The sequence below is a fragment of the Acanthopagrus latus genome, chromosome 14, assembly GCF_904848185.1.
Source record: "Acanthopagrus latus isolate v.2019 chromosome 14, fAcaLat1.1, whole genome shotgun sequence".
Taxonomy (NCBI): Eukaryota; Metazoa; Chordata; class Actinopteri; order Spariformes; family Sparidae; genus Acanthopagrus; species Acanthopagrus latus.
Window position 1 is genome coordinate 18,349,991 of NC_051052.1, and position 25,699 is coordinate 18,375,689.

The following is a 25,699-nucleotide window of genomic DNA, read 5'->3' on the forward strand; positions in this document are numbered from 1 at the left end:
CCACTTGTAGAGCGCCTCATGTGGGCGCGTGAGGCAGCGGTCCAACCGTTTGGAACGCCTGGCAAAGAGAAGGAGGGTGAAGTTAGCGTGTGACATCCGGTTTAAAGCCGGAAATGGCCTTCAAAATAAAAACTGCATATTTTCAACACATTGATGTGAAAGGAAAACAAGGAAACTCAGCTTTAATAACATTTCAATTTGCTTTGAATTTGCATTTGAACACATTCGTTTGTTCGCTTCTGCGCTTTGCATCATTTTGAAACCACTAAAACAGATCTCCTTCGACAATCGAATTATTTTTAGGCGCTCAACCGGACGTGTATTGTTTCGTTGCGTCGTGCTTGACACCGCTGAGAAAAGCACCGTGGCTGAAACTGAAAACTTCGGGAAAAATGGAAAAAGTAACAGGCGTGAAGACTTTATCCGCGCATCCGCTGGCGAGATAAGAAACAACAGCGATGGATCTTCATGTTTTCTCGCTGCGGTGGTCTCCAAACTGACAATGGTGTCGAAGGAAGGAAAAACGCAAATTTTCTCACAATTCCATTGAAAGTATATTTACTCATGGAGAAAGGAGCAAGTCGGGAGTCATGAGCACAGGTTTGTTTCGTGGGGGAGCTAACTTTACTTAGCAAAAATCCTGCTGTGCAAAGCGCCTTTTTGTGTTTAGATAAAACTGTACGCTTTTAACTTCTTGAGTTTGTTCGCAGAAGTTGAAAAACGTTTGAATTTGAACGTTATAACGGACGGTAGCATCCACTCTATTTTTACCCAGCCCCAGCTAATTACAGTTTTTCTTAATAACAGCTTTCAAAGATGTATAAAAGAGGACAGGCTTCAATTTGAGCGCTTTCTAAATACGCCATCATAACTCATAATCAAAAATGTCCCGTTTCGTTTTGATATTACAGCTACTGTTGCAGCTGGAGGGGGTTAAATCCTTTGTCTTAAAACATCTGTCCTGCTGTTGATGCAACAAGTCGGACTCGATAATCAGCTGCAGACTTAACATCTCATATAAAACGACTAACATTTGCTCGTACAAAGAGTGTTGTGTTTGTGTCACCAAACTGGATAAGTGCCATAAAGTTTTTATGATTGTTCTTTCCGCGACATGAGCGGTTTGAGTCCAGATACCTGGCGCTGCCTACTACAGCGAAAACATAAGGCCAGAATCCGTTCAAAAAACTGTCAGTTCAATGCTGCTTCACTTATAAGTAGGCGTATGTGTCCAAATACATAGTTTATTAACGTTGATGCCATCATTAGCATGTATTGGCAGATTCGGCTCAGAGATAAAAGCCCAAGTTAAGAGCTGGACAAAGTTTTGGATTGAGTCTCCCTGCTCATCACCGCCATCCATGGTGGATTTTGATATAAATTTGGGAGAACAAGCTCTTGAAGTTGAAGTGTGTATGCCGAATTAAAAAGCGACCCTGAATGATAAGTAGTAAGCGTTAATTACAGTCCCATCGCGCAGAAGGTTTTGATTGTAAGGTCAATGACTTTTAACTTGTTGATTTTTGAACTGAGTTTGGCGAGTGTGCAACGGCAGAGCAGCATGTATGGGGAGGCAGAGCGGTTTCTGGTCGTTGGCCTTTTCGGAAACATCCGCTCGATGACTCCACTTCTCGTGGTGTCGGCCAGCCAGGAGTTTCAGCCAGTAGAGCGGAAAATATGGCCTACAATCTCAATTCACAGCTTTTTATTAGTGCAGAGAGTCTGCTTTTTTATTTAAACTTTATTTAACAAGGTTTATCCCAGTGAGATTCCCACATGAACTTCAAATATTAAAATAGTATTGGTATTTATTATAGTGAATATTTAGTAGTTTCATGTGGTGGGAGGGTAACCCAGTTCTGACAACAAAACATAATTAAAACAGGCAAGAAAGAGTAATTTATACCATGACTTCTAGAAACATAAGAACAGAAAGTGTTAGGAGGAAGCAGTTTTTAGCAGGCAGAGAGAAAAACTGAGTGTCAGTGGGAGGACACAAGAGAAATATACTCATTATATCTGTGAAACTGGTCCTACCAATTTAATTTAGACAAGAAATACAGGCATTCCAAGCTCTCCCAATAGCAGGGAGGAGAAATTCAATTTTGAATCTGAATTAAATAATCCATTTTACTTTTTATTTGTGCCGCAAGTGTGTTGTAAACCCCTTACTATTCATTCAGTGAATTACTTCATGATAAATCCAAATCAGATGTGGCAGATGTGAGTTTCGCAATTGTTTTTTTCTAGATTTAAGTCCTAATTAAATAATAATCCCTGAATTTATTTTACACATCAGTCTGACCCCTCACTTCTTCCCCTCTGACCCTGAGCGTGACCTCTTGACCCTGGATTTAGCCACAGCTTGCAGCTGTCGATGCTTCTATTAAAGGAGGGGCTGCTGAAGCATGCTTTGCACTGGTGCTGCATGATTTGTTTGGAGTGTGAGTAAATAACTTTTCTCCTCCCTCTTCTTTACATCCAGGTGTGAAGAAGCCTCCATTAGCTCCCAAACCCAAACTCCCTTCAACCACCAAACCCTCTCCCCCACCCATCGCCCCCAAACCAGGTCTCCTCATCCCATCTTCAGTCGTCTCGCAACCTTCCCCTGCAACTCTTAAGAGGACAAAACCGGCTGTTGCACCCAAGCCATGCATTCGCAAATCCACAGCCTCGTCTCCCCCTGTTTCTCCTCTGCCTCCCAAACCCAGGGAATCCCTTATCCTATCTCAGGAACAGGAGGAGGCTTTAGGCGACAGCCTCTCACTTCTCAACTCCAAAAATGGGATTTTATCAGAGACTAACAAACGTGAGTCGGATTACATCATTCCCACCTGCTCCTGTGGGCTGGAGGACTCTTCCCAGTGCCAGCATCTGGAAAATGGAAGTATAACTGAGTTTGAGAGCGGTTTGCACAAAGAAGTGTTGCAGAATGGGATTTCTACAGAAGGATTCACAGGGTCAAGGGGGCAAGAGAAACCAGAACACAGGGAGGAGGGAGTGGCTGTGGAGAAGGGTGAGGGTGGAGGGGTGAGCAGAAAGCCCAGAGATAAGCCTCAAAGACAGAGACACCTGGATAAGGTCTTCGTAAACAAAGAGGACCAGAATGGGAAAGCTTCGGAGATTGTAAAACATCAAGCCATTGCTTTTTCTGAGCCTGATGTTCCAAAAGTGGATGTACAGACTGTAGCCCAAAACGCAGATTTAACAGACTCCAAGTCAGCCTGTGATGTTGCAGGCAGCATCATTTTCTCTTCAAGCATTGCTCCCCTTGTGTCCCCTCCAGAAATCTTTCATGTGGAGCGCAGTGAGCCCATCAGCAAAGCGTCTCCTACCAGATCACACCCCGATTCACAGGTCCCTGCTGCCCCCAGTAAGCCTCTCCCGGTCCCTCACCCACGTAAACTTAAAAAGCCAGCCCTGGTGAGGCAGGATGGCGTGGAGGGCAGTGCCCAGGATCAGACAGTGGCTTTGGAGGAGCAAAAACTGGGGCTTGAGGTGCGAGAGGCTGAAGGGAAACTGAATCTAGCTGGTCTGTCTCTCAGTTCAGACAGCGAGAAGCTCAAACGGAACTCGTGTCACAATACTTTACCCCAGAAAGACTCAGGTTTAGGAGAGGATGAGGCCAACGCACCTATCCCCCCTCCTCGTCAGACCTCCCTCTCACCTCGCCTTCACAGATCGGTCCCCTCATTGAACAAAAACGCCTCCCACTCCTTGGTCATGCTGTCACAATCTGACTCAATGAGCCATGAAAAAGAGGACGAGTACCACCGGGTGGAGGAGGATGAGGAGGATGGCTATGGCGACTTTGAGCGCTACCCAATCACTCACAGCCTCCCCAAGCAGATCAAACTGGGCTGTCACCCTCCGCTGGCCAATGCGAGGAAAGCCTTCTCGGCCGAGGATCAGCAGTCACCGAGGGCGCCACCCAGAAAACCTCAGAGACACAGCCTGCCAGCACCCCCTCCGCCCTCCTTCTGCCCTCCTGCACCTCCACATGCTAACACCCCTATGAGGGAGCTGCCTGCTCCTCCCCAGGAGAAAACAGCCTGGCGATTCACCCGACCCTGTGTGACCTTCTTCAGCCGCCAGATGCCCACCAGGAGCAGCGTGCCGCCAAAAGGCAGAGCTCCAGCTCTGGGGGGCAAGCAGCGGGCTCAGTCCTTCTCTGCAGCTGACCTGGCAACCCGGGCCGACTCTCAAAAGAGGAGCCTCTCTTTCCGGAAGCTGCTCGAGCTCAGGCTGTCGGTCAAGATGCTGCCAAAGCTGCTGGCCAAGGGAGGCCAGTCTCTGGACTGTACCAGCACGGAGTCAATACGGGGGGACAAGAGCCTGGAGCGACCCAAGAGCTGCATAGGGGAGGCTGATTTTCGTGGAGAAGGTGGAGAGGAGTCAGTGGAGTATGAGAACGTTCCACTGTATGAGGAGATCCCCGAGTACATGAACCTGCCGTTTCACAGTGCGAGGCTGGGCTGGCCACATGACTCTGACGCAGATGACTCAGACATCTACGAGGTGCAGGATCCCTATCACAGATACCACGACCATGAGTACGAGAGGTACGGTGATTCACAGAAGTTACACGTATGTTTAGCTAAAGATTCTGTTTATTATTGATTCATGTGTCTATTTTCATTATTTTACACAACACCTCTCACTGCTGGACCAACTTAGAAATTATCTATTCAACTAGTTAACTATTTTGATAATTGATCAATGAGTTATAAGTGCAATATGTAAGATGGTTGATTGGTGACTTATTCCAAATTCATCAAATATCGACGATTTGGGTTGGCAAGTCACAATTTTGCATCAATACTTGAGGAAAACCAGGCAACCATCTTACATGTTGGACTCATTGATCAGTTGTCAAAAGAGTTGATGATTTTTTGTCATTAAACAGCTAATAGATTAATTAGTTTGATCAATTGTCTCTAAGGTGATCCAGCAGTAACAGGTGTCGTATCCAAAATGTATTTTCGGTCTCATTCAGATCAGTCTTTTAGTTTATCAAAAAGGCTGAAAACATGCTTGTTTAACAGCAGTTATCAAAGAAATTTCCCAGAGGATTTGAAGAGCAGTGACATTTTCATACAATAAACAATGGCTGCTTGTGTTTGTGTGTGTGTGAGCAAAAAGAAAGTGGAAGTAGGCCCAAGGTCCAGACCTGCTGTACAACACTTAACCCCTGCTGTTAGCCTGTAATTTCAGCTGACCCGTAGCTTCAGTGTGGGAACCGCACAGGTTGCGACAGGTTGCACAGGTGACATTAGTGGTTTGTATTTACAGCAGTGTGAAAGTCAGCCTTTAAGCCAGTGGCAGTGAATTTGAATAGAGCATTGATGTGCAGCAGGTCGGCCTGTTTTCCTGTGGGTTATTTTCAGTGGCCAGGGCAGGAAATGTCTGAGAATCGCAGAAACGCCACACAGCTCTCTAGAACAGGGAAAATAAACCTCCAGCAACCACCAGCCTCCTCCTCCTCAGGCTGCCCGCCCTCGCACTCTGTTTAGCCTCTTCTTAACCTCATCACTCCATTCTTCGCCCCCGTGAGAAGATCTGACGTGAGTTTTGTTCTCACCCTGGTAAACATACGAATGAACCATTGTTTCACATCACACCTTTGGAAAAGCAGCAGGTTTCAGAGAACCAAGTATGGCAGGAGAAGCTAAGTTAAATATTTATGATAAACATAAAGTAGTTAAGTTGGAGATAAAAGTGACATTGAACAGAAGAGGCATAAATTACAATATTTTTTGAAATCAGACATGATTTATGGTGGAGCAACAGCAATCACATTAGGACACCTCCTCCAGCAATGAACCGGTTTCTAATGTGCTGTTTCATGACATTCATTCATCCAGTTATGTGTTTCTTGCCTCAAGACATGGAGCAGCTGTTCACCAAAGTTTATGGAAATGTGTCAGTTATTTCTTAACATTTTCGCCCAAATATTTCCAATACTAGTTAAACTATTTGGCAAATGAACCACCGTAATGAAGATAAAACATCTCAGGTGGTTTTAAATTCGCTGCAACTTATGATTGTCGATCTTACACTTAAGTGTTTAATCATTTGGTTTATAAAATGCAAAGAAATGTCTTTGTAGTTATTTTCAGTGATGTAAAACATTTAAAAGGACATTCATTTGTTATGTTTTGGCCACTTTTTTGATTGACCGGTTGACTGAGCAGTGCAGCTCTACTGACAGCTGCCTCTTTCTTCTAATAAAACAGGGCTGATGAGATTAGTGAGACTGAACCAAAACATAAAAGTAGCACGCTTTAACCAAAAACCAAAACATTGAATGCAGAGTAGAGCTGTTGAGTTGAATGTTGATTCTCTGTGGATTTGTAGCTACAGATAATCCTGTTCCCATAACGTATAATAATTTGATCCGTAGTTGATATGAAATATTGATTATGGCAGCTTTAAGAATATAAAACCTTTGCTCTGTAAATTACCCACATTGGTTGTCAGAATTGAATAATCACTTCATCACTGTTGTCCAGTGTTAATGGAACAGTTCATGGCCACTGCCAGAAGATTTCACTCTGTCACTCGGTCACATTCATGCTATTAAGATCCCATTGAGTTAATCCATTCTTGATAGTTGGCTGAGACTGTTCCCATGATAGATGGCATGTTTCCTCTGTCAGACTGTGGCACTACTGTGTCCTACTGGTGATGAAATCGAGGCTACGTTGGGTGACGATGAGGTACACCGGAGTGAAATCAGACGCTAAAATAATTAAGATCTACCCTGCTTCTTAATGCTGTCTGGTATGCAGAGTGGTTGGCAGAGTGTTTGTGTGTTTGAGAGGAAGAAGAAGAAGAAGAAGAAGAAGAAGAAGAAGGAGCGAGTGAATCTGTAGTGTTTCCCAGGCATCTGAGCCTGTTAAGTTTATGTAAGTAGCCTCAGGCTGTAAACAAGTGGCGCTCTGTGCCTGACCCAGTGTGTTGGAATTCTCCACTATAGAGAAAGAAGTTGAGGAAGAGGGAGTGTGGATTTCCATTTAGGTAAAAGAAACTGTCAGGAGGCTCTTAAGAAAAACAAGGAAGTGGAGAGAGTGGGCTATTGCTGATGAGAGTGAAAGGAAATGTGAGAATTTTTGGAGTCCCACAGTCTTTCCTATCTCATGTTTATTCTGAGCAATCACTCCTTTTTTTTGCAAAGGTACAACATCTACAGGCCTCTGAACAGAAAGCTGGGCAGGAAAGGACTGAAGAGGCAAAATCAAAACACATTAAATCCTCCCCTTCTGCCGTCTCACTTCATAAATCTTTGAAATCAGACAGCCTAAATCTACAGAACAGACGATGAGAGATAGATCAAGACATTAGTGACACACAGACACATGTTGCTGCTTGTACTAACCTGGCAGACAACAGCTGTAGCTGGCAGAGCTGAGCCAACATGTTGTTTGGCTGCCAGCAGCTAGATTGAAGATGCAGCAGAAAACAGATATCAGTTTTAATCTCTTTGGCAGAAAGAGTATTGGAGATGGAGACCTACCTAAAGCATGATGATAACTAGCACTGTACACTGTACTATATATCATGATAAGGCAATTGAAGAATGAAGAATTGAAGAGTCTTACTTAAATGTACATTTATACATTTGCCACTATGATTTGGGTGCTTTTTATAACACTGCAGATAACTATTGATACAAAAAAATGTAACAAAGCAAAGTTTAAGATTTAGTTATGTAAAGGCAAAGGTAATGTGTACAACAGCAAGTGAACACGGCATTGTTCAGCGGCTGTCATGTTCGATGTTAATGCAGACTTCAGCTCTAACAGTAATAACAAACCTCAAAACTTAAGATGTTTAAATTATTCCGGGTGTTGTCAGTATTTTCCATCATAAAAGACTTCTGAATTATACTGACTCATACGCTTCTTATGAGTGTGTTCAATTATCAAGTGTTGCACAAAAGCTACACATGACTGTTTTTAATCTCTGTTTATCCAGGGAGGAATTTTCTGAACACACTCACGCTCCTCTCCAGCGCTGCTTTGCCTCTCGTTCACACATTTTAACATTCTTTCGAAAGCGGAGCTAAATTCTGCTACATGTACCATCTAATTTTTCTCTGAGCGGCTCTCGGTCACTGTTTGTTGTGTTCAATGTGTGGTGTCTGTGTTTTGGCGAGCAGTGGCTGGCCGATGCAGGACGTCCACTCTGAGGAGGAGGAGATCCACAGTTCAGATGAAGAGGACAACAGCTCCACCTCCAGCAAGGAGCACCTGGACGAGGCAGACCGACAGGTAATCACCTCCTCCTGAACTCTGAGGGCAGTTCAGCCAAAATACAACAAATACTATGAAGTGAACTAGGTATGTGTAAAAATGAAACCAAAATGTTTTCCAGTGCTGGGTGACGAATTGTTTTCATGCTTGCTTAGCCCGGTACCAAAACAATGGAAATTGGAAACAGCAGAGTTTACTCATTCTAGCAAAGATCTGGATAAACATCCTTGCTTGTTTTTCTGTTTTTTTTTAATACCTTCCGCAGCTCTGTCCAGAAACATTTTATAGAAATGATCAGAAATTGAAATGTTAACGTTATTCTTACAAATGATGGGCTGTCATTTAAAGAAAGATGGCCCACTGTAGCTAGAATGAATGAAAACGCACACTCTCTACAGTTATATTTAACAAATAAGTTACGTTAGGGCTGCAACTAACTATTATTATAATTGCTGACTAATCTTATGACTATTTTGTTGATTAATTGATTATTTGTTTTGCCTTAAATGAATGGATATTGTGAAAAATGCCTATTTTAGAGCCTAAGGGATCATTTTCACGTTAGTTTTGTTTTACACAAAGATATTAAATACAGTCAAGCAGAAGTCTTCATATTTAAGAAGCAGGTGCCAAGAAATAGCAGCACGTTATGATGTCTGTGTATTATTTTGCAGAGATATCTGTTGATGCTAGTATGCTAACCAGCTAGCCCAGTGCTCTTAAGATCACAGTCTGGAACACTGTCTCCACTGCTAACTGAGCTAAATACTTTGACTGAATCAGATCAGAGTACTTTGTCCACCTCCACATTGTAGCTGAATAATACCAACTTGCATTTGTCTTAACATCACTGTTCCCTTCACAAATGTTCCCTTTTTAAAAATAGTTTTAGAGTCGTTAAGAAGTCAAACTCTGCTTTATTTCACAAGTAAGCAAATAGCTAATCAACTGTTGTTCAGATTTATCTTGCGGCCCCTCTGTGGTTCCTGAACTTCATGTTGGGCACCATCCCCTTCACGTGGGCCACACTTTGGATTCATGGAAATCCACTTGAGAAAAATTTTCAGACATGATGCCAACATGTTAAACTGGCATGACGTTTACAGATTACAGTGATGTCTCGTATCAGAAACTGTGACTGCAGCCACTGGAGATTGTGCACATGTCCGCTGCCAACTGTGTTTGTTGTCTGTCACAGCTTTAGAAGAGGGTGTGTGTGCGCTGGAGGGGGGGGATGGTGACCAAACACAGATTCAAGAATAGCTCTCTCCATGACTGAGTTGTTTTTTTCCTCTCTCGTTCTTCGTCCGGTGTGACCCTCTCTATGATACTGTCAGCGCCTGTGTCTGATGCCACTCAAAGCTCTGGGGTATCACAAACACAGGCTCCGACGGGACCAGTGGGACATTTCAGTCAAGCGGGGGGGCCAAGGCCGCTGTCCAAATTAAGTCATTGAAAGACCGCCCCATTACCATTCAACAACACACACCATCAGAGAGACACGGGGAGAGGAGAGAGGGAGGGAGAAGGGAGAAGGAGAAGGTCGCTGCTCTACTTTCAGGCCTCATTGAGCTGTTGTTTTAAACTCAATCCCGATGGTTTTACCGAGTGAAAACGGGATTCTGTGATCATGGTGATTTGCAGCGAGCCTGTACGTGATCGGATTTAGTAAAGTCAGTCGCTGTTAGCTTTTCTGTCGCGTTGCTTTACCATTTGTGTTTCTCTTCTTTCAGCAAGAGGATGAGATGAAGAGGAAGAAGGTGGTGCACATCGCCCAGGAGATAATGAGCTCCGAGAAAGTGTGAGTGCTTTCATACCAACCCTAAAGTGCTAATAAGTGAATGAAATGTGCTGCATTTTAAATAATCTATTTCTGCTCTTTCATCAGGTTTGTGGACGTCCTCAAGCTCCTTCACATAGTAAGTGTTTCATATATTACATTAAAGGAATATGTTGTTGACGAGGGAAGAAGAGTGCCTGGCATAATAAATAGTCCTGTATGGTCTGATTGTTTTTGAATGGCGATCAAAGGTTTTTCTCACAGATGTACTAAAATTAATGAGGTCTTGGCCAGTGTTGTCTTTGCCCAAGTGCCCGTTCTGAGTTGAATAATGCAGTTGTTGCACAGCTGAGGCTTTCAAAGCTGCTGCGTCGGAGGATTTTGGTTTCCTGGGGGGCGGCAGTGGGCAGGTAAATGTGCGGCCACGAGTGGGCGGGCGGCGCTTTGATCAGTCGCATTACGAAGATCACTGTCGGGGAAGAGAGTGTGTGTGTTTTTGTGTGAGGAAATGAAAGCATCAAGGGAGACATTAATAGCTTATTTTCTGTTCAGCTTCGGTTTGGATCTGTCGAGGTGTTGTGTGCGGTTTGTCTCCTGACTGGTGTCTGTCAGGTCTGTCTGAATGCTACTAATGTTTGTTTTCCCACTTTATTTTTCATTAAAATCAAGTTAAATGAGTGAGTTGAAACAGCCAAGCACCTTACTTGAACAAGAACAGGGTCAGTTAATCTTTTACCTTATGTAGCAAAAGAGCAACTTCTAAGTCACATGTTTTCAATATTACTCTATTAGTCTTTTGCTAGCATGCAAATTAAAGGACAAGCCCAGACAATATAACCAGCCATTGCCATTAAGTCCTAAAAAAAAAAAAAAAAAAACTCACTACACTAGGTATTGTTTTTTTAGTGTGGCTTTGTAGGAAAATCTTAATCACAATAATTTTACATATTTATCTTCATAAAAGCAAAAACAATAAATCAATCACTAACATAAACATTCATATTTTCAGCCTGCAGGAAAATCCGATGTGTTTCTTAAATCCAGACAGCACCAATTTATCATGGTTTGCTGTGGTGATGTGATGTTGGCGTCCGTCACTGTGTTCAGTGGCGACACGTCTTTTCAGCACACAAGCATGAGAAATATAGATCCATCATCTTCTCCTCCAAACGCTCTGCCAGTAGCCACCCCAACAGACTTCGTCTCTCTGGACTTTACATCATTGTTGTGTGTCTCGTTTGGAGTGACGCAAAAGACACTGATGCAATATGTGTGGCCAGAGTGTGTCCCTACAGTTTATGCTCTGCTGAAAGATTTTGCTCCAAATAAATCTGCCAAAAATGCTTCATAATATTATCACCCATCGTGTTGCATGCTTGTCTGTTTTGAATGAAGGCAGGACTAACAGGAACCATGTGACCGGGTGATTTCTGGTTGTAGACATGGCATGAGCATGCTCAGGCCGGTCTTGTGACTTCTAATGTCACCATTTGTACATTTATTGCTGAGCTCTGTGTTCATGTACTGCTGTTAAACGGGATTTGATTGGGGCCATTAAATTACACCACCATGTTAACTCTTTGATGAGATCAAGTGGCCTCATGTGTTTCTTTTATGCTCGAGTCCTTTTTTTGCAAGCTCAGCCTTTCGTTTGAGTCAAGAACAGACTCTGTAGTCGGTCTGAGGGGAATCCCAGGTGAGCGGGTTCGCTGAGGGTGGAGGGTCCACCTGTCTGTCAGCCTCAGACACGGCTTCAGTGAAACCTCCACAGGATTAGTAGAAAACGCCGTCCTGTGGCTGACGGGGGGGAGGGCGAGGCGTGCAGCTCTGTCCAAGAAAAGAGGTCAGATCGCATTCTTCTCTGTGTGCGGACGGCCCGGCCGCACAGCAGCTGCTTCCTCAGGCCACAGAGACGACCTCCAGACACACACATGCCTCAGATAATCCTGTGTGTGTGTGAGTGTGTGTGTGGTGGGTGCGTGGGTTGGTGTGTGTTCATACTTGTGGCAAGTCATCCAAAGTGTTTACATTTTGTGTCCCCTTTTGAAGCGGTGTATTTGTAACCAAAGTTCCTTCGTGCTCGGTGAATATTAAGACGGTTGTTTGTCAGGTTTACCTGGAGGAGTGAAAAAGGCTGGATGTGGATGTTTTAATTCAAATTTAACAAGAATAAGCGGTTGTATAAGCAAGAGAAAATGCCCGACAATTGTTAGATGTGTTTATTGATAAAGTGAAACAAGGATCAAGATAAATATTTATGTGGCCATGCTGAAAAAGGACATCACCTTAGATTGCATCTATAAAAGGAGGTCACTGAAAGGTGTGATATTTAGTCAAACTTATCTGCACCCTATCTACTTGTCACCTAAAAGTTAATATTGTTGTTGTGTGCGAGCGTGTGTGTGTGTGTGTGTGTGTGTGTGCGAGCGTGTGTGTGTGTGTGTCTAAGAGAGAGATAGAGAGAGTAAGACAACATGTTAACCAGGACTTTAGGATCCTGCGTGGCCTCCCCGCTTCCTTCCAGGTGGATGTGTGTGTTGGCATGCAGGACAAAGTCAGGAGTGCTGACTCTGCTCTGAGTGTGTGTGTGCGTGTGTGTGTTTGTGTGTCGTAGAACACGTGCAGAGTTGTGTAGGAGGGGGCACTTTATGATGTGTTCCTGTTAAGCTGCACGACAGTATGTTGTCATGTGTCACCCCACCCTGTACCCACACCCTCAAATAATGAAATCATTCCCCCTGTGTGTCACTCAGGACTTCCGGGATGCTGTTGCCAAGGCGACCCGTCAGAATGGGAAGCCGGTGGTGGAGGAGAGGATCCTCAGTCAGATCCTGTACTACCTGCCCCAACTGTACCAACTCAACAGAGACCTGCTGAGGGAGCTGGAGGAGAGGGTGGCACACTGGTAAACACACACACACCTGTTTTTTTTTGTTTATGTAATTAATAATGTCAAAAAGTATTTATAGACACAGCTTTACTCCTTATTACACTCTTAAGTTTTGTAACTACAGTTGCTCTGGGGGATTAAATCAGTTATGATATGAACTTCCACTTGAACCATATATTTAGCATATATTTGATTACATTCTGCAAAATTTCCACATTAAAGTATGCCGAATTAGCTTTTAGCAGTTCTTGTTTGCAGTGTATCCATGGATACACAGACAACTATCACTCACCTACTTTACGACTGAAAAACACTTGAAAGTGTGAAGATTCTCAATGAAGTTCTGCAGTTATAAATTCTGTGATTTCTGAGCAGATTAATGGACATATTTGTAATGGATCTTTTGGGAAGTGTAGGTCACACTGAATCTAAAATATGTGCATCATGTCTGTGCGCTCAGATTTGTAATTTTTATGCACACACGTTAAATATCTCCCTGAGCTGTGTGTCATGGCCTCTGCTGCAGCTCCAACTGTAGACCTCGTTGACAAGCAACCAAATCACCAGGACCAAGTATAAATACTAACTCAGCAGTGTCTTTGCTCTCCCACACACACCACATAGTTTGACAACCCCTCATTGGAACCACTTGTTAGTTAGTTTAAACAAAGTTGAATGATTAAGTCACCGTCTGCATCGTCCAGTGTTTGGTTTTTGCTGAGCAACTTCCTGGTTGAACACTGACTGACTGTAATCACTGTCATTGTGCAGTTTTACAGTGCAATTTAAAATTGTAATGATCAGTTTTGGTAGAGTCACTGTTCTTCAAAATAAGTGTTCTTACTTTGTTTGTTTACAACCTCTGAGATCATTCCAGTTCTCTGCTGAGGCTGTATCGCACTGATTTTTGTAATGTTACAGCATTTAGTCGAGTATGTGAGTGAAACATTATCACACACACTGCAAAGAATATGGCCAAAAAGAACCCAAAAACTAAGTATTTGTATAAGTACAAAGTATTTGTCCTACAAAAGATGAAATATCACCTTTAGTATCAATAACTGAACAATGCTCTCCAAATACACTTTGTTTTTGTGGCTGTTTTTTCTATAACTACGAAACTGAATTACGTGTTTTCACTGACTGAAAGGAGCTTTTTTATGTGTGTGTTCTTCCAGGAGCGATCACCAGAGACTGTCAGACATCTTTGTCCAGAAGGGTCCTTACCTGAAGATGTACTCCACCTACATCCGCCAGTTTGACAACAACGTGGCGCTGTTAGACGAGCAGTGCAGGAAAAACACTGCCTTCGCCGCTGTTGTCAAAGAGTTTGAGGTAGGGCAGGAAAAAGGGTTGTGTTTGCTTTTATTGCGTACTGTGTGGTTTCTTAAAGTGAAAGTCAGAATATCATTATTGATTCTTACTGTGCGGCTCCAGTTGACAGTTTCAAAGTCTTTTCTTCTTTGTGTTTTTTTTCAATACTTCATTAGTAACCTGCACATTTTATTTTCCCAGTATCTAAATTGATCCTCATCGGGCTTTATTTAGAGTTTTTGTCACTGACTGCCAAACAAATCTGCAGCTTCAATCCAAACTTGTTGCTTTCATTAACGGTCATAAAAACACTCTACCCCTGTATCTGAAGCAGTTGACTGGAAGCTTCAGTGTCCGTGTGTGAAAACAACTTTTTGTTGTTTGTTTTTGTCTCAGATGAGTCCAAGATGTGCCAGCCTGGCTCTGAAACACTACCTGCTGAAACCAGTGCAGAGAATCCCTCAGTACCAGCTGCTGCTCACAGGTACGAACACCCTGACACACAGTCACTCCTCGTCCTGTTCTGTTCTACAGACCTCTGCAGTTTAAAGGTCTGGGGTTTATTGAATTATGGCGCTCTTTTATTGACAACACGTGGATGAAACTTGGACTGAAGTCAGGTCCATCTGTTCTGGCTTCAGTCGGGTTTTGGTACCATACTGACACCCAGTGGACAATCATAGAATTATGTTTGACACCAGGGACCAATTCTGCAAAACAGATTAACCTTGAATATTGATGTTTCACCAAATGTATTTTTTACATTTGAGAGAAATAACTATGGCCCCCAAACCAGAATAAATATTTGACTAAAACATTCTGTTTAGTTCCTACAGTGTTGAATGACAGGATAGAAAACAGGTTGTAACCATTTTGCTCTACAAACACAAAACATTCCTTTTCGAAACCTTTGAATGAAGAGTCCTCTCATCCATCAAACTGTTGTGAATCAAGCTTTTGTTGTAATCAGTAGTGTAGATACATCCTGATGTTTGTCTCACAGGTTGAAACAGACCATTAAAAAGTTCTTCTGGGATCTTAAAAAATATCTGTGGGCGGACAGCCACTCCTTTTTCTTTAACCGTTTGTTTTTGTCCTGCAGTTTCTATAAACTGAAACCTTTGTGCTCTTTTCCAGATTATCTAAAGAACCTCCCAGAAGACTCTGAGGATTATAAAGACACACAAGGTTAGACAAAAGACGACACGCACCAGGACGATCATTTATGCCTAACATGGAGAGAAACGCTAATATATTGTCTTTGCTATCCATGCAGCTGCCCTCAGCATCGTGAAGGAAGTGGCCAACCATGCTAATGATATCATGAAACAAGGGGTAAGACCTGATTCCATACACAGCTTCATGTTTTGTTGTCTTTAACCTCCCGTTTCTTCATGTTTCTCCTGTGATGTTGTGTTTTTCAGGATAACTTTCAGAAGCTGATGCACATTCAGTACAGTCTCAACGGTCACCATGAGATCGTTCAGCCAGGCAGGGTGAGTCAGGAAGAAACCTTTTGTAAAATCTCACACAAACCAAAGTTCATCTCACGGTCCGGTTTGTCACAGTGGGACAGTTTTGACACGGGTGTATATTCTCACAAAATACTACCGAAAAAGTCTGGTGTGTCAGCACAATCGCTGATGTAAACCAAAAAATTTTCTATTATTGACTACTTTAGATGTTGTAAAAACAGCCCATTTAGACCAAATGTGTCCATGTTTGCAGGTGTTTCTGAAGGAGGGCACATTAATGAAGCTGTCCAGGAAAGTCATGCAGCCACGGATGTTCTTCCTGGTGAGCAATGAATGGATTCAGTCATAATCTGTGATTAAATCCAGTTCATGTTCTGCCTTTACTGGTCTTTCTTCTCAAAAAAGAGCTTTATATATGTTTACAATTACGACCACCTAAAGTTGTATTGTTCCTGTGTTTCTTCAGTTTAATGATGCTCTCATGTACACCACTCCGGTCCAGTCTGGCCAGTATAAACTCAACAGTGTCCTCTCTCTCGCTGGGATGAAGGTTAGAAGCACCCTGAACACTTTTTTTTTTTTACTTGTTTGTGTTTGTTTTAGTTTTTTTGTTCTCATGTGAGATGTTGTTGCTGTTTTTGAATCCCAGTCCATAAATCTGCTGGTGTTGTTCCACAGTAGCTCATGAAATATGTTCTTTAGTGAATTATTGAGTTGCAGCAAGAGTTTCAATGTTCACTGTGTCTGGTAGTTATTAGTTTGTTTGATGTATTTCTGCTCTGTTCTCCAGGTGAGTAAACCCAGCCAGGAGGCCTATCAGAACGAGCTGAACATCGAAAGCGTTGAACGATCTTTCATCCTGTCAGCCAGGTCAGCACACAGCATCAGATTTACACATCATGAGCTGTAAACAAATACTCGCTGCGTGTTTGCTCAGAGTTCTGATATGTTTTGTGCTTGCAGCTCGGCTACAGAGAGAGACGAGTGGCTGGAGGCCATCGCCAAGGCCATCGACGACTACACAAAGAAGAAAATAACCTTCATATCAAGTCGGAGTCAGGAGGAGGTAAAACTATCAATCTGTGCAGCTGTGTGTTTGAGTATAAAATCCTCTTGAATGCCTCCATGGTAACCCTCAGTCCCTCTCGATTCAGGCGGAGTGCGTTGTTGACAGCGGGGCCCCGTTAGGTTCAAAGGCTCCCATCTGGATCCCCGACCTGAGAGCCACCATGTGCATGATCTGCACCTGCGAGTTCACCCTCACCTGGAGGAGGCATCACTGTCGCGCCTGTGGAAAGGTCTGTAGCACTCTGACTACCTCGACTCAAACATCACATGAATCAATGAAACCCCTGCTCACCACGGTTACATGTGTGTCTGACAGGTGGTGTGTCAGGCATGCTCTGCCAATAAATACTACCTGGAGTATTTGAAGAACCAGCCAGCACGTGTGTGTGACCACTGCTTTGCCAAACTGCAGGAGAACAGTAAGTAAACGAGGATTTCATGTTCTTGTTTCCAAATATTTTAATGTATTTTCTTCTTTTAGTCCATTATTTACCAAAACAGCCAATTAATAGATTTCTTGTTTTAGGTGACCGCTGTGCTTCATCATCAGTTTCTCCCATCAAATCCGGAGCTTTCTCCTTCACCAGGAAACAGAAGAAAATTCCTGCTGCACTAAAAGAGGCAAGAAACTATTTGTCTGTTCAACTTTCTAATTTCTCATGTAGTGAGTATATGAATTGTCTCACATTTTCTCATGATGGTTTTTTTCCAGGTTTCTGCCAACACAGAGAACTCCTCCATGAGCGGCTACTTAAACAGGTCAAAAGGCAACAAGAAGCAGTGGAAGAGGCTGTGGTTTGTCATTAAGAATAAAGTCCTGTACACCTACGCTGCCAGCGAGGTACTTTTGTGTGATTTTTTAAAAAATTATATTTTATTTTCCCAACTCTGTGAAGTTTTTGCACTCTTTGGCTGACTTATTATTTCTTCCCGCAGGATGTTGCAGCGTTGGAGAGTCAGCCCCTGCTCGGGTTTTTCCTGAGGGAGGAGAAGAACGGGCCGGCTCAGAAGCTGCAGTTTAAGCTGTATCACAAAAACACGCTGTTCTACATCTTTAAAGCTGACGACATCCCCACCGCACAGAGGTATCTGATCCAAGATGATACCTTTCAAATTATAATCCTACAAAAGATTTCAGACCTGGTTGATTTCACCTGTGGTTACTGTGGCAACAAGTGCAGTTTAACACTCCAGCAGACGCTCCTCGGGCAGCTGGTGTGTTCGAGTGCAAGTGCAGCAAAACAAACTCAAGCTGTTTGAAAACAGTACTTGTGATCTGATTTCATGCTGCAGATGTCGAGTAGAGAGAACAGAAACTGTTGTTACCTCGCAATGTTAAAATGTCAAATGTCAATAAATGTTGAAAAAGGACTGCAGATGAAATAAATACATTTGGGTAGAGGTCTCATTAGCTAAGTTTAAAAGAAAAATAGCCAAAAGAAATTACACACCAAAAAACTTGAAAAATGTAAAAATAGTAAAAAGCCAAATTAGCTAAATAAGAACAATTTAACATGCTGAAAGTATTTAACAGGTTTGTCTCATCTGTTTCAAACATTCCCTTTTGTATTTTTGTCTCTAGATGGATCGAAGCCTTCCAAGAGGCGATGATTCTCGAACAGTAACTTGGTTTTTACAGCAGTGAAGTCACATCACAGCCCCGGAGCCAGTTGATGGACGACTTACGACCCCTGACTGACGTCAGGTTGCGGGTCACCAGCTCAGGAAGGACTCCAGACGGACTGTTGTCTTTGAACATAAACCCACTGCAGAGCGCCACAGACTGGATGTGGAAAACCAGACTGCTTTTCCCTCAAAGAACTGGATTCTGTTTCTCTAAACTTATTTTCTACCAACAACATCTACTGATGCTGTTTGTCGCAGCTGTGGGTCAAAGGTCAAGTCCAGAAGCAAGTGTGTGGAAGTGAGACAGATCCAGGGATATTTAAAGCCCTCGGAAATCCTTGGAAGTCTGGGAATTATTTTTAAACTGCAAACGGATGAAGGAATTACTTCTGTGTGAAACAAAATAAACAAAACTGTCCACCTTCATTCGAGCACGCTGATATTGGCCACAAGGCAAAATCTAAAGATTTGAGATCGAAAGTTTTTAAAAACAAATTTGAATCATGGATGCAAAGTCTCACTGATGTGTGTTCAAGAGTGTAACAAGGTGGGATTTTACTGTGAAAATCCAGCTTCAACAGAGAAACAGGAAGTTGATGTTCTGCTCTTTAGGTCAATCTCTCTGGTTAAGAGATTTTACTCCTGTATTTTTAAATTTAACATACAAAACATTAAAATCATGGGTTACAAACAGCATCCTGGAGAAAACTGGAACTATAATGAATATTGTAGATATTTTTCATGCAGTTAAAATGTTGTTTGTTTGTTTTTTTTGCCTTTTTAGCCAAGTTTAAAAAATGGTTAATAGGTAAAACTGTGTATATGGACATGAGAGAGCAACATTGACCTTTTTTATATGGACGCCAAGAGCTAATATTTATGAAATAGGAAGATTTATTGTTTGATAAAAAGCACAGGCTGCCACTTATTTTGGGAGTCAGGGTTTGTTAGGAAATATTTTTTTCCATTTAAATATTTTTTTTTCTTTTAAATCTAAAAGAGAACTTACAGAAAAGGAGATTTTTTTTTAATTAGCAAATACTGTGGAAAGTACGCATGAACTACATTTCTTTGGGAAATGCTCAAAAGGATCAAAACATTTGCAGAACTTGTGCCTTGTATCTCCTGTTTTGAGATAAATTGCAATAATATAGGAGCTCTTCACTAAGTAAGGACAAATTTAAGCATGACTACTCACTTTCTAACCAGGGTACTCTGGGTTTATAGCTTTAAAAAATAAGATTTCTTCTTGGTTAAGTTGCCATATGTTGCACTACCCCGTTAAAGAAACCCAAATCCTACTTCTTTAGAGAAAAATAAAACATTTAATACTGTCATTATGGATCTCTGGCTGTAGATTTAGTCTAGGGAGGTAGAGATGTGCTGCAGCCTGGTATGAAAACGTATGTCTTCATGATTGTACATTAACAGTGACCATCTAGAGTCTCCTATAAGCAATGAGTCTAAACTGTCAGGCAACAGTTTTTAATAAAATATCTATAAATATAAGTCCTGTCCTCCTGTATTAATTTCCTGCTTTGGGACTTCACAGATGAAAAGCTGTGAGCTGTGGAGCATCACAAACTATCTGTCACTGCATAATTGCAGAGTGCAGATGGATGTATGTGGGAGTCGCTGGTTCAGCTGTCTGTCTTATCTGTGTATCTATGATCTGAGTCTCCTTTGAGCAGCGATCAAAGTGCCGGTCGGAGAGATAAGGCATCTTTAATGAGCGACTGAATTTTACTGTGGCCTCATGCTCTACTTCCCCTCCATCTCCCCGAGCTGTGGCCGTGTTAGATCCTCCCTACTGGGCAGTGGATGGGATGCAGCTCGACAAGAGACTGTCCTTTAACTGAGTTCAAGTCTGTGTCAGCAGACAGACTCTGCTGCTGAAGTGTCCTCGAGCAACCCCGCCAAATATTTTGGGGGTTGATGCTGAATTTGCAGATTAGCTTTTTTGATTTTCAACTTCTTTGTTAACATGTTTGAGTTTTACAAGATGTTCTTTATGTTTTTGTCTTGTGTTTTGTCTGTTTATCATGGAAGCCCATTTACCACCATTTAAAGAAAACAAATTTTTTTTGATAACCTAAGTTTGATGAAAAAAAGAATCATATTGAAACGAATTATTATTATATAATCAAGGGATGAAGAAATTAAATTCTGCTATAATAAGACAATCATGAGAAAAGAAGTCAATATTATAAGAATAAAAAGTCTAAGAGACAAAAGATTTTAAAAGCTTATAAGACAAAGTCGTAGATATGGGTTAAAAAGTCATAAATATCAGATAGAAAATAAATAAATATTAGATAGAATGTCATAAATATTAGATAGAATGTCAATATTATATGACAAAAAGTCAAAACAAGATAGAAAACCATTAAAAAAAAACATCAAAAACATCAAATTAATGATATAAAGTCCTACTGGGATTAAAAAAGTCAAGATTATAAAATAGCATTAATATGAGAGAAAACATCACAATTATGATATAAAAAGTGACAATTTCACAGGAGTCATCATAAATAAGTAAATATATAATAAATGTATATAAATAAACCTGAAACGTGCCCATGACTGAAGAAAGTCATCTGGGACACTTTTATTTTAGAGTAGAAAAATTAAAAACATATCTTATACAAATGTTGAAAAATAAGAAAAAGAATAAAAATCGTTGTGATAGTTAAAATTATAAAGTTTAGAATATTATTATTTATTCTTTATTATTACATGAATTATTTTTACTATCAACACACGCATTTGTATTTACACGTGGAACTAATAATGAAGGTTCCTCGGCCGGTTGATTTCTCCTAGGACCTGTTTTAACGCAGAACGGTCCGTCACCGTAATCCTTCCGTCTCAAAATGGCGGAGTATGCAAACCTCGTCCGAAGGGCTTTGGGACAATTGCGAGGTCATGGTGGAGTCCGAGGATTATTGGTTCAGTTCTTCAGGTCAGTGTGATTAATAAAGTTTAAACTGATATAACGAACCTCTGTAGGTGACCGTGAAGGCGTCAGAAAGGTTTGTGACCCGGGTTTTATGTTCTGAGCCGAGTTAGCATGTTGACAGCTAACAGAGACAGAAGCCCCAACAGACGTTTAATCATGTCAAACCTGTGAAACAGCTGCATGATAGTGTGAGGCGTCGGATACACTTATTTTGTTGATTCCTTTGACGCAATGTCAAACCAAACTCCGTTCACAAATCTCTGAATTTAAAGTCACGTTCAGCACCAGTTCTCCCGATCTAAACATGGTGAATGTCAGTGTTGGTGAAAGTAGTCGTATCTATTCTGAGGTAAAAGAAGAAATAATCTCTTACAAGAAAACGTCCTGCATTCAAAATTATAATAAGTAAACGTATAAAAGCATCAACACAGACCTACCTGAAGTACTAAAATAAAGGTACTTATCGTGCAGACTGGCCACTGGCAGAATGAAGTTTATTATGTTTTGGGTTATAAATATTGATGCATTTGGTCTATTTTTAACAATAACAACACATCATGTTTGTATTATATTACGTATTGATAATGTCGATCTGTAAAGTCACCAAATCGATTAGGGAGTATATTATTCAGATTTGGAGATATCCGCCGATGTGTGCGATGATTTTTGCAACAATCCCTCTAATGTTATTCTCAGACACACGACAAAGATATGTAACAAAGGCAGGATATTTATTTAACAGTCTATTAACTCTGTTGTCTGAAATTACATCTGTATACTGAAGCTGTAAACTCCACTTTGTGTTTAAGAATTAGAAATGGCCTAAAGCATCTTTCTCTCCATTATAAGTCCTTATGAAAAGCTTTCAATACAGGCACATAGAAGCTGACATGACTGTGATAGGTTACAATCGGACAGTAATATTGGTCGACTTGGTCATCGATTAGTCTCTAACTGAAATGATACAAAAAATACAATTTACCTCTGAAAATGTAGTGACACTGGAAAAAAATTCATTCAGTTATTTTCCACTACTGCTGAAGGTCACAACTGATAAATCAGTGTCAGTGGTTCACACGGCTCGTTCTTCCACAAAGATATTATGGATCTGAGTGTGTCAGCCTTAATTAATCAGGAGGACATGTTTATATATAAGTATATAAAAGTGGTGAATATGTCTGTCGGCAGTCAACCTGACTATCATTTCATTGACAGGGTGAATGATGTGAAGGTAGGAAACCTGATCGGCGTGGATAAATATGGAAATAGATACTATGAGGACAAGAAACACTTCTTCTTTGGTGAGTCTCCACATGAGTGTGATTATAAGTTACAAGTGTTCAGGAGGATTTTGCTCAGGATGTTCAGATGTGTGTGCTGTTTTATCACTATTCTCTGTAAGCAGACAAACACTGCATCTGTGTCTGAGTGACACGTGTAATTCGGTAAATAAACTGTTTTCTCTGTCAAAAAATGTGTTTAGCACGTCACCGCTGGGTGGTCTACACCACGGAGATGAACGGAAAGAACACCATGTGGGAGGTGGACGGCAGCATGGTCCCAGCTGAATGGTACGACCGGCGGTGTCTTTATAGAATTAATACAAATATTTATAATACATGCAGTAACAACACTTGAAGCTGAAAAGTTTGGTGTTTTCCGAGCAGACTTTAGCAGTTCAATGATTCAACATTGTACCACTTCTACTTTAAATATACAGTATATGATAATTGGGCTGCAGATAACGATTATTTACATAATCGTTTGGCCTACAAAATGTCCAAAAGAAGGGAAATACGCAGATTTTGATTTCTCTGAACCCTAAATGACGTTGTCAGTTTGCTTATTTTGTCACACCAATAGTCCAGAATCTCAAAACTCTTCATTTACTCTCTTAAATGACAAAGAAATGTAGAAAATATTTGACATCTTTGCTCGGAAAATCCCCCAAACAAAGACTTGTTTGTCAGAAAAACAGAAGAAACTGAAATATTAATGCTATAAAACAGCAAAGAATTACAGAAAAACTAATAAAAATGACAATTTAGCTTGCAAACCAGTGTGATTTAAACCGGCTGCTTTTTCTCTTTTACTTTTCAGGCACCGCTGGCTGCACTGTATGACAGACGACCCCCCCACCACACACCCACCAGAGCCCAAGAAGTTCTTGGCTGAGATCCACCAGATCAACGTGAGTGGCAGCCCGCAGCAGTACGTGCCGTGCACCACCACCCGCAAGAAGATCCACGAGTGGGTTCCACCCAAAGCCGGAGCTCAGTGAGCTCTGACTGCATATTTGTACATTATGGTTTCCTGCCGCTGTATCCACCATGTCCAGAATAAAATCTCTATCCTGACATTCATGAAGTCTCAGTCCTTTAATGAAGCTTGACATGTGTTGGTCTGAGCTCGAGTATCTGACAGATGAGTCTGTAGTTTCATGTTGTGCACACAAACTTTGTTTCAACCCAATGATGAGCTGGAGCGATATAATGTCTTACCATTTTGTTGTTGAATATGTGGCCCTTCATTACTTGAGCTCTTAGTCATGTAGTACTGGAACTAAGGTTTATTTTTAACGTTGATTAATCTACCGGTCGTCTCACCTAATAATTACTTTATCGTCCTTATTTTTGTCCTGCCAGCAGCCCAGAGCATATTCAACATTTGTGTTATCATAGATGATAAACAAAAGTAGAAATCCTGACATTTCAAAATCAGAGAATGACTTTCTGTCTGTGTAAATGCCTAAAATGATGAATTGATCGTCCACAAAAAATGTGATCGTCTTTTAAATCGTTTATGATGCTGCCAGTTGGTTCTTAAAGCAACAACATAAATCTGCAATGTGTTCCTGTCGCCCTGTAATGATATTTCGTGTGTATTTGTGAAGAATTTGATAAGAATGTTACATCAACAACCACTTTAAAATATGGTTTGACTGAAAAAACTGGATCAGAACCATATATCTGTAAGCAGGTCTGACTGTGAAGGCAGTTGTTTGAAGAAACAGCTGAACTGAGTCCCGTGTCTCAGCGAGCTTACAGCACTGTGTCTCTGCTGCGTGTTAATCACTGGAGGATTATGCTGAGCTCAGAGAAACCTGCAACCTGCAGCATTTCACACTGAGGTGTGCAGAGATCCTCCAAAGCTGCCGGGTCAGAGTGTGTGGCAGTGACTGGAGGTCCAACACACACTCAGAATGCCCCCAGCCAGGACCAGGACCAGGACCAGGGCAGGTTGGTGCTTTGATTATCTCCACTTTCTGACTACTGTGGCTGGATTTGAGCATTTGTCATGTGAACTACTGTGATCTAATACAGCTGTCCTGCACCAGTTCCACCCTTCATGGTGGTTCTGATGTTCATGTTTGATTTGGACCTGTTTAAAAGAGAAGTCAAGTTGGAAGCATGTTGTTTCTGCTGCTCTTACAGTATGTTGCATCATACTGAGAGGCATTTCTAATATTTTGTCAGCCCTGTTTATATGTATGGATATATACAATTACCAAATGTTGAGTTAATTTGGCTCTGAACACAAAAAGAACAATCATGAAGGTAGAAGTTATTGCACTGCTGTTGTATTAGGCTGCATTCGTTTTAGCTAGTTGATCCTTAAAGAGATGTCATAACATGAAAATTGATAAGATACTAATTATTTTTGTGGGAAACAAGAAACAAATCAGAGTTCAAACAGAAGATTTTAAAATGTCTTAAAACACTCTGGAGGACATCTTTAATATGCTATGTGTAGTAAAAACAGTTGGTCGGTAGAGAATTAAATAGCTCAACAGCTAGCTAGTATAGTAAGTAAGCTAGCATGACGCTAGCATGACGTTAGCTGTTTACATTCATGGTGAAATACAGTTTGAGCCTTGAGGTTTTCATCTTGCGCCATCATCAGGTCAGATTTTTACTTTAATTTATCCAATAATTTAATTTATGACCAAATAAATACACATGAGATACTTAATCAACTGTACTGGGTTGCCAAGTACCAAACGTTAGCATGCTAAATGTCCGTTGAACTTGGCGTTAACATTCTAACCTTTAGCTAGCTTAAAGCACCTAGCCGGCAGTGTTTTTAAATCATGTTTACTTTGTTAAAATATTTATTAAGTGGATGAAATACGTTTCAGTCTATATATATAAGAAATTGTATTATATATTGACGTCTTCTTGTATGTATGGGCAACATTTAAAGCTGAATTTCTTTAGCATTAGCCGTTAGTTTTAATTCAACCACTTCTTGTAAATGTTGTTTGAGTACTTCCTTTTTTAGTCAGCCTACTTTCAAATTGTACTTTGATTATTAAAACAAATTGTGAATTAA

At 41.2% G+C, this 25,699-nt stretch overlaps 3 protein-coding genes and 1 long non-coding RNA gene across 8 annotated transcripts in view; all 4 read left to right on the forward strand.

The window, feature by feature from the left end:
- LOC119032215 overlaps positions 1–25,699 on the forward strand; it is a 1,052,400-nt gene that overhangs the window by 570,340 nt on the left and 456,361 nt on the right. The window lies entirely within an intron of this gene.
- LOC119032167 (FYVE, RhoGEF and PH domain-containing protein 6-like) lies at positions 291–19,917 on the forward strand. The gene is made up of 21 exons (XM_037121048.1): positions 291–600; positions 2,486–4,562; positions 8,162–8,273; positions 9,989–10,056; positions 10,144–10,174; positions 12,789–12,940; positions 14,104–14,260; positions 14,636–14,723; positions 15,377–15,427; positions 15,516–15,574; positions 15,664–15,735; positions 15,968–16,036; positions 16,181–16,264; positions 16,505–16,584; positions 16,678–16,780; positions 16,869–17,012; positions 17,099–17,201; positions 17,309–17,403; positions 17,495–17,623; positions 17,719–17,867; positions 18,365–19,917. The coding sequence occupies exons 1-21, from the start codon at positions 591–593 to the stop codon at positions 18,405–18,407; spliced, it is 3,876 nt and encodes a 1,291-aa protein (XP_036976943.1). The 5' UTR covers positions 291–590; the 3' UTR covers positions 18,408–19,917.
- ndufa12 (NADH:ubiquinone oxidoreductase subunit A12) lies at positions 21,213–23,730 on the forward strand. The gene is made up of 4 exons (XM_037121144.1): positions 21,213–21,370; positions 22,583–22,668; positions 22,851–22,938; positions 23,468–23,730. Exons 1-4 carry the CDS (start codon positions 21,282–21,284, stop codon positions 23,646–23,648), a joined length of 444 nt encoding a protein of 147 aa, XP_036977039.1. The 5' UTR covers positions 21,213–21,281; the 3' UTR covers positions 23,649–23,730.
- The window catches only part of tmcc3 (transmembrane and coiled-coil domain family 3), a 48,920-nt gene continuing 47,602 nt past the window's right edge, over positions 24,382–25,699 (forward strand). The window contains exon 1 of one of the 2 annotated variants that reach the window (XM_037121104.1): positions 24,382–24,606. The gene's annotated coding sequence lies outside the window, so the exon portion shown is untranslated. Of the gene's footprint in view, positions 24,607–24,980; positions 25,271–25,699 lie in introns of those variants that run through there. The other variant, XM_037121105.1, reaches the window with a different exon arrangement.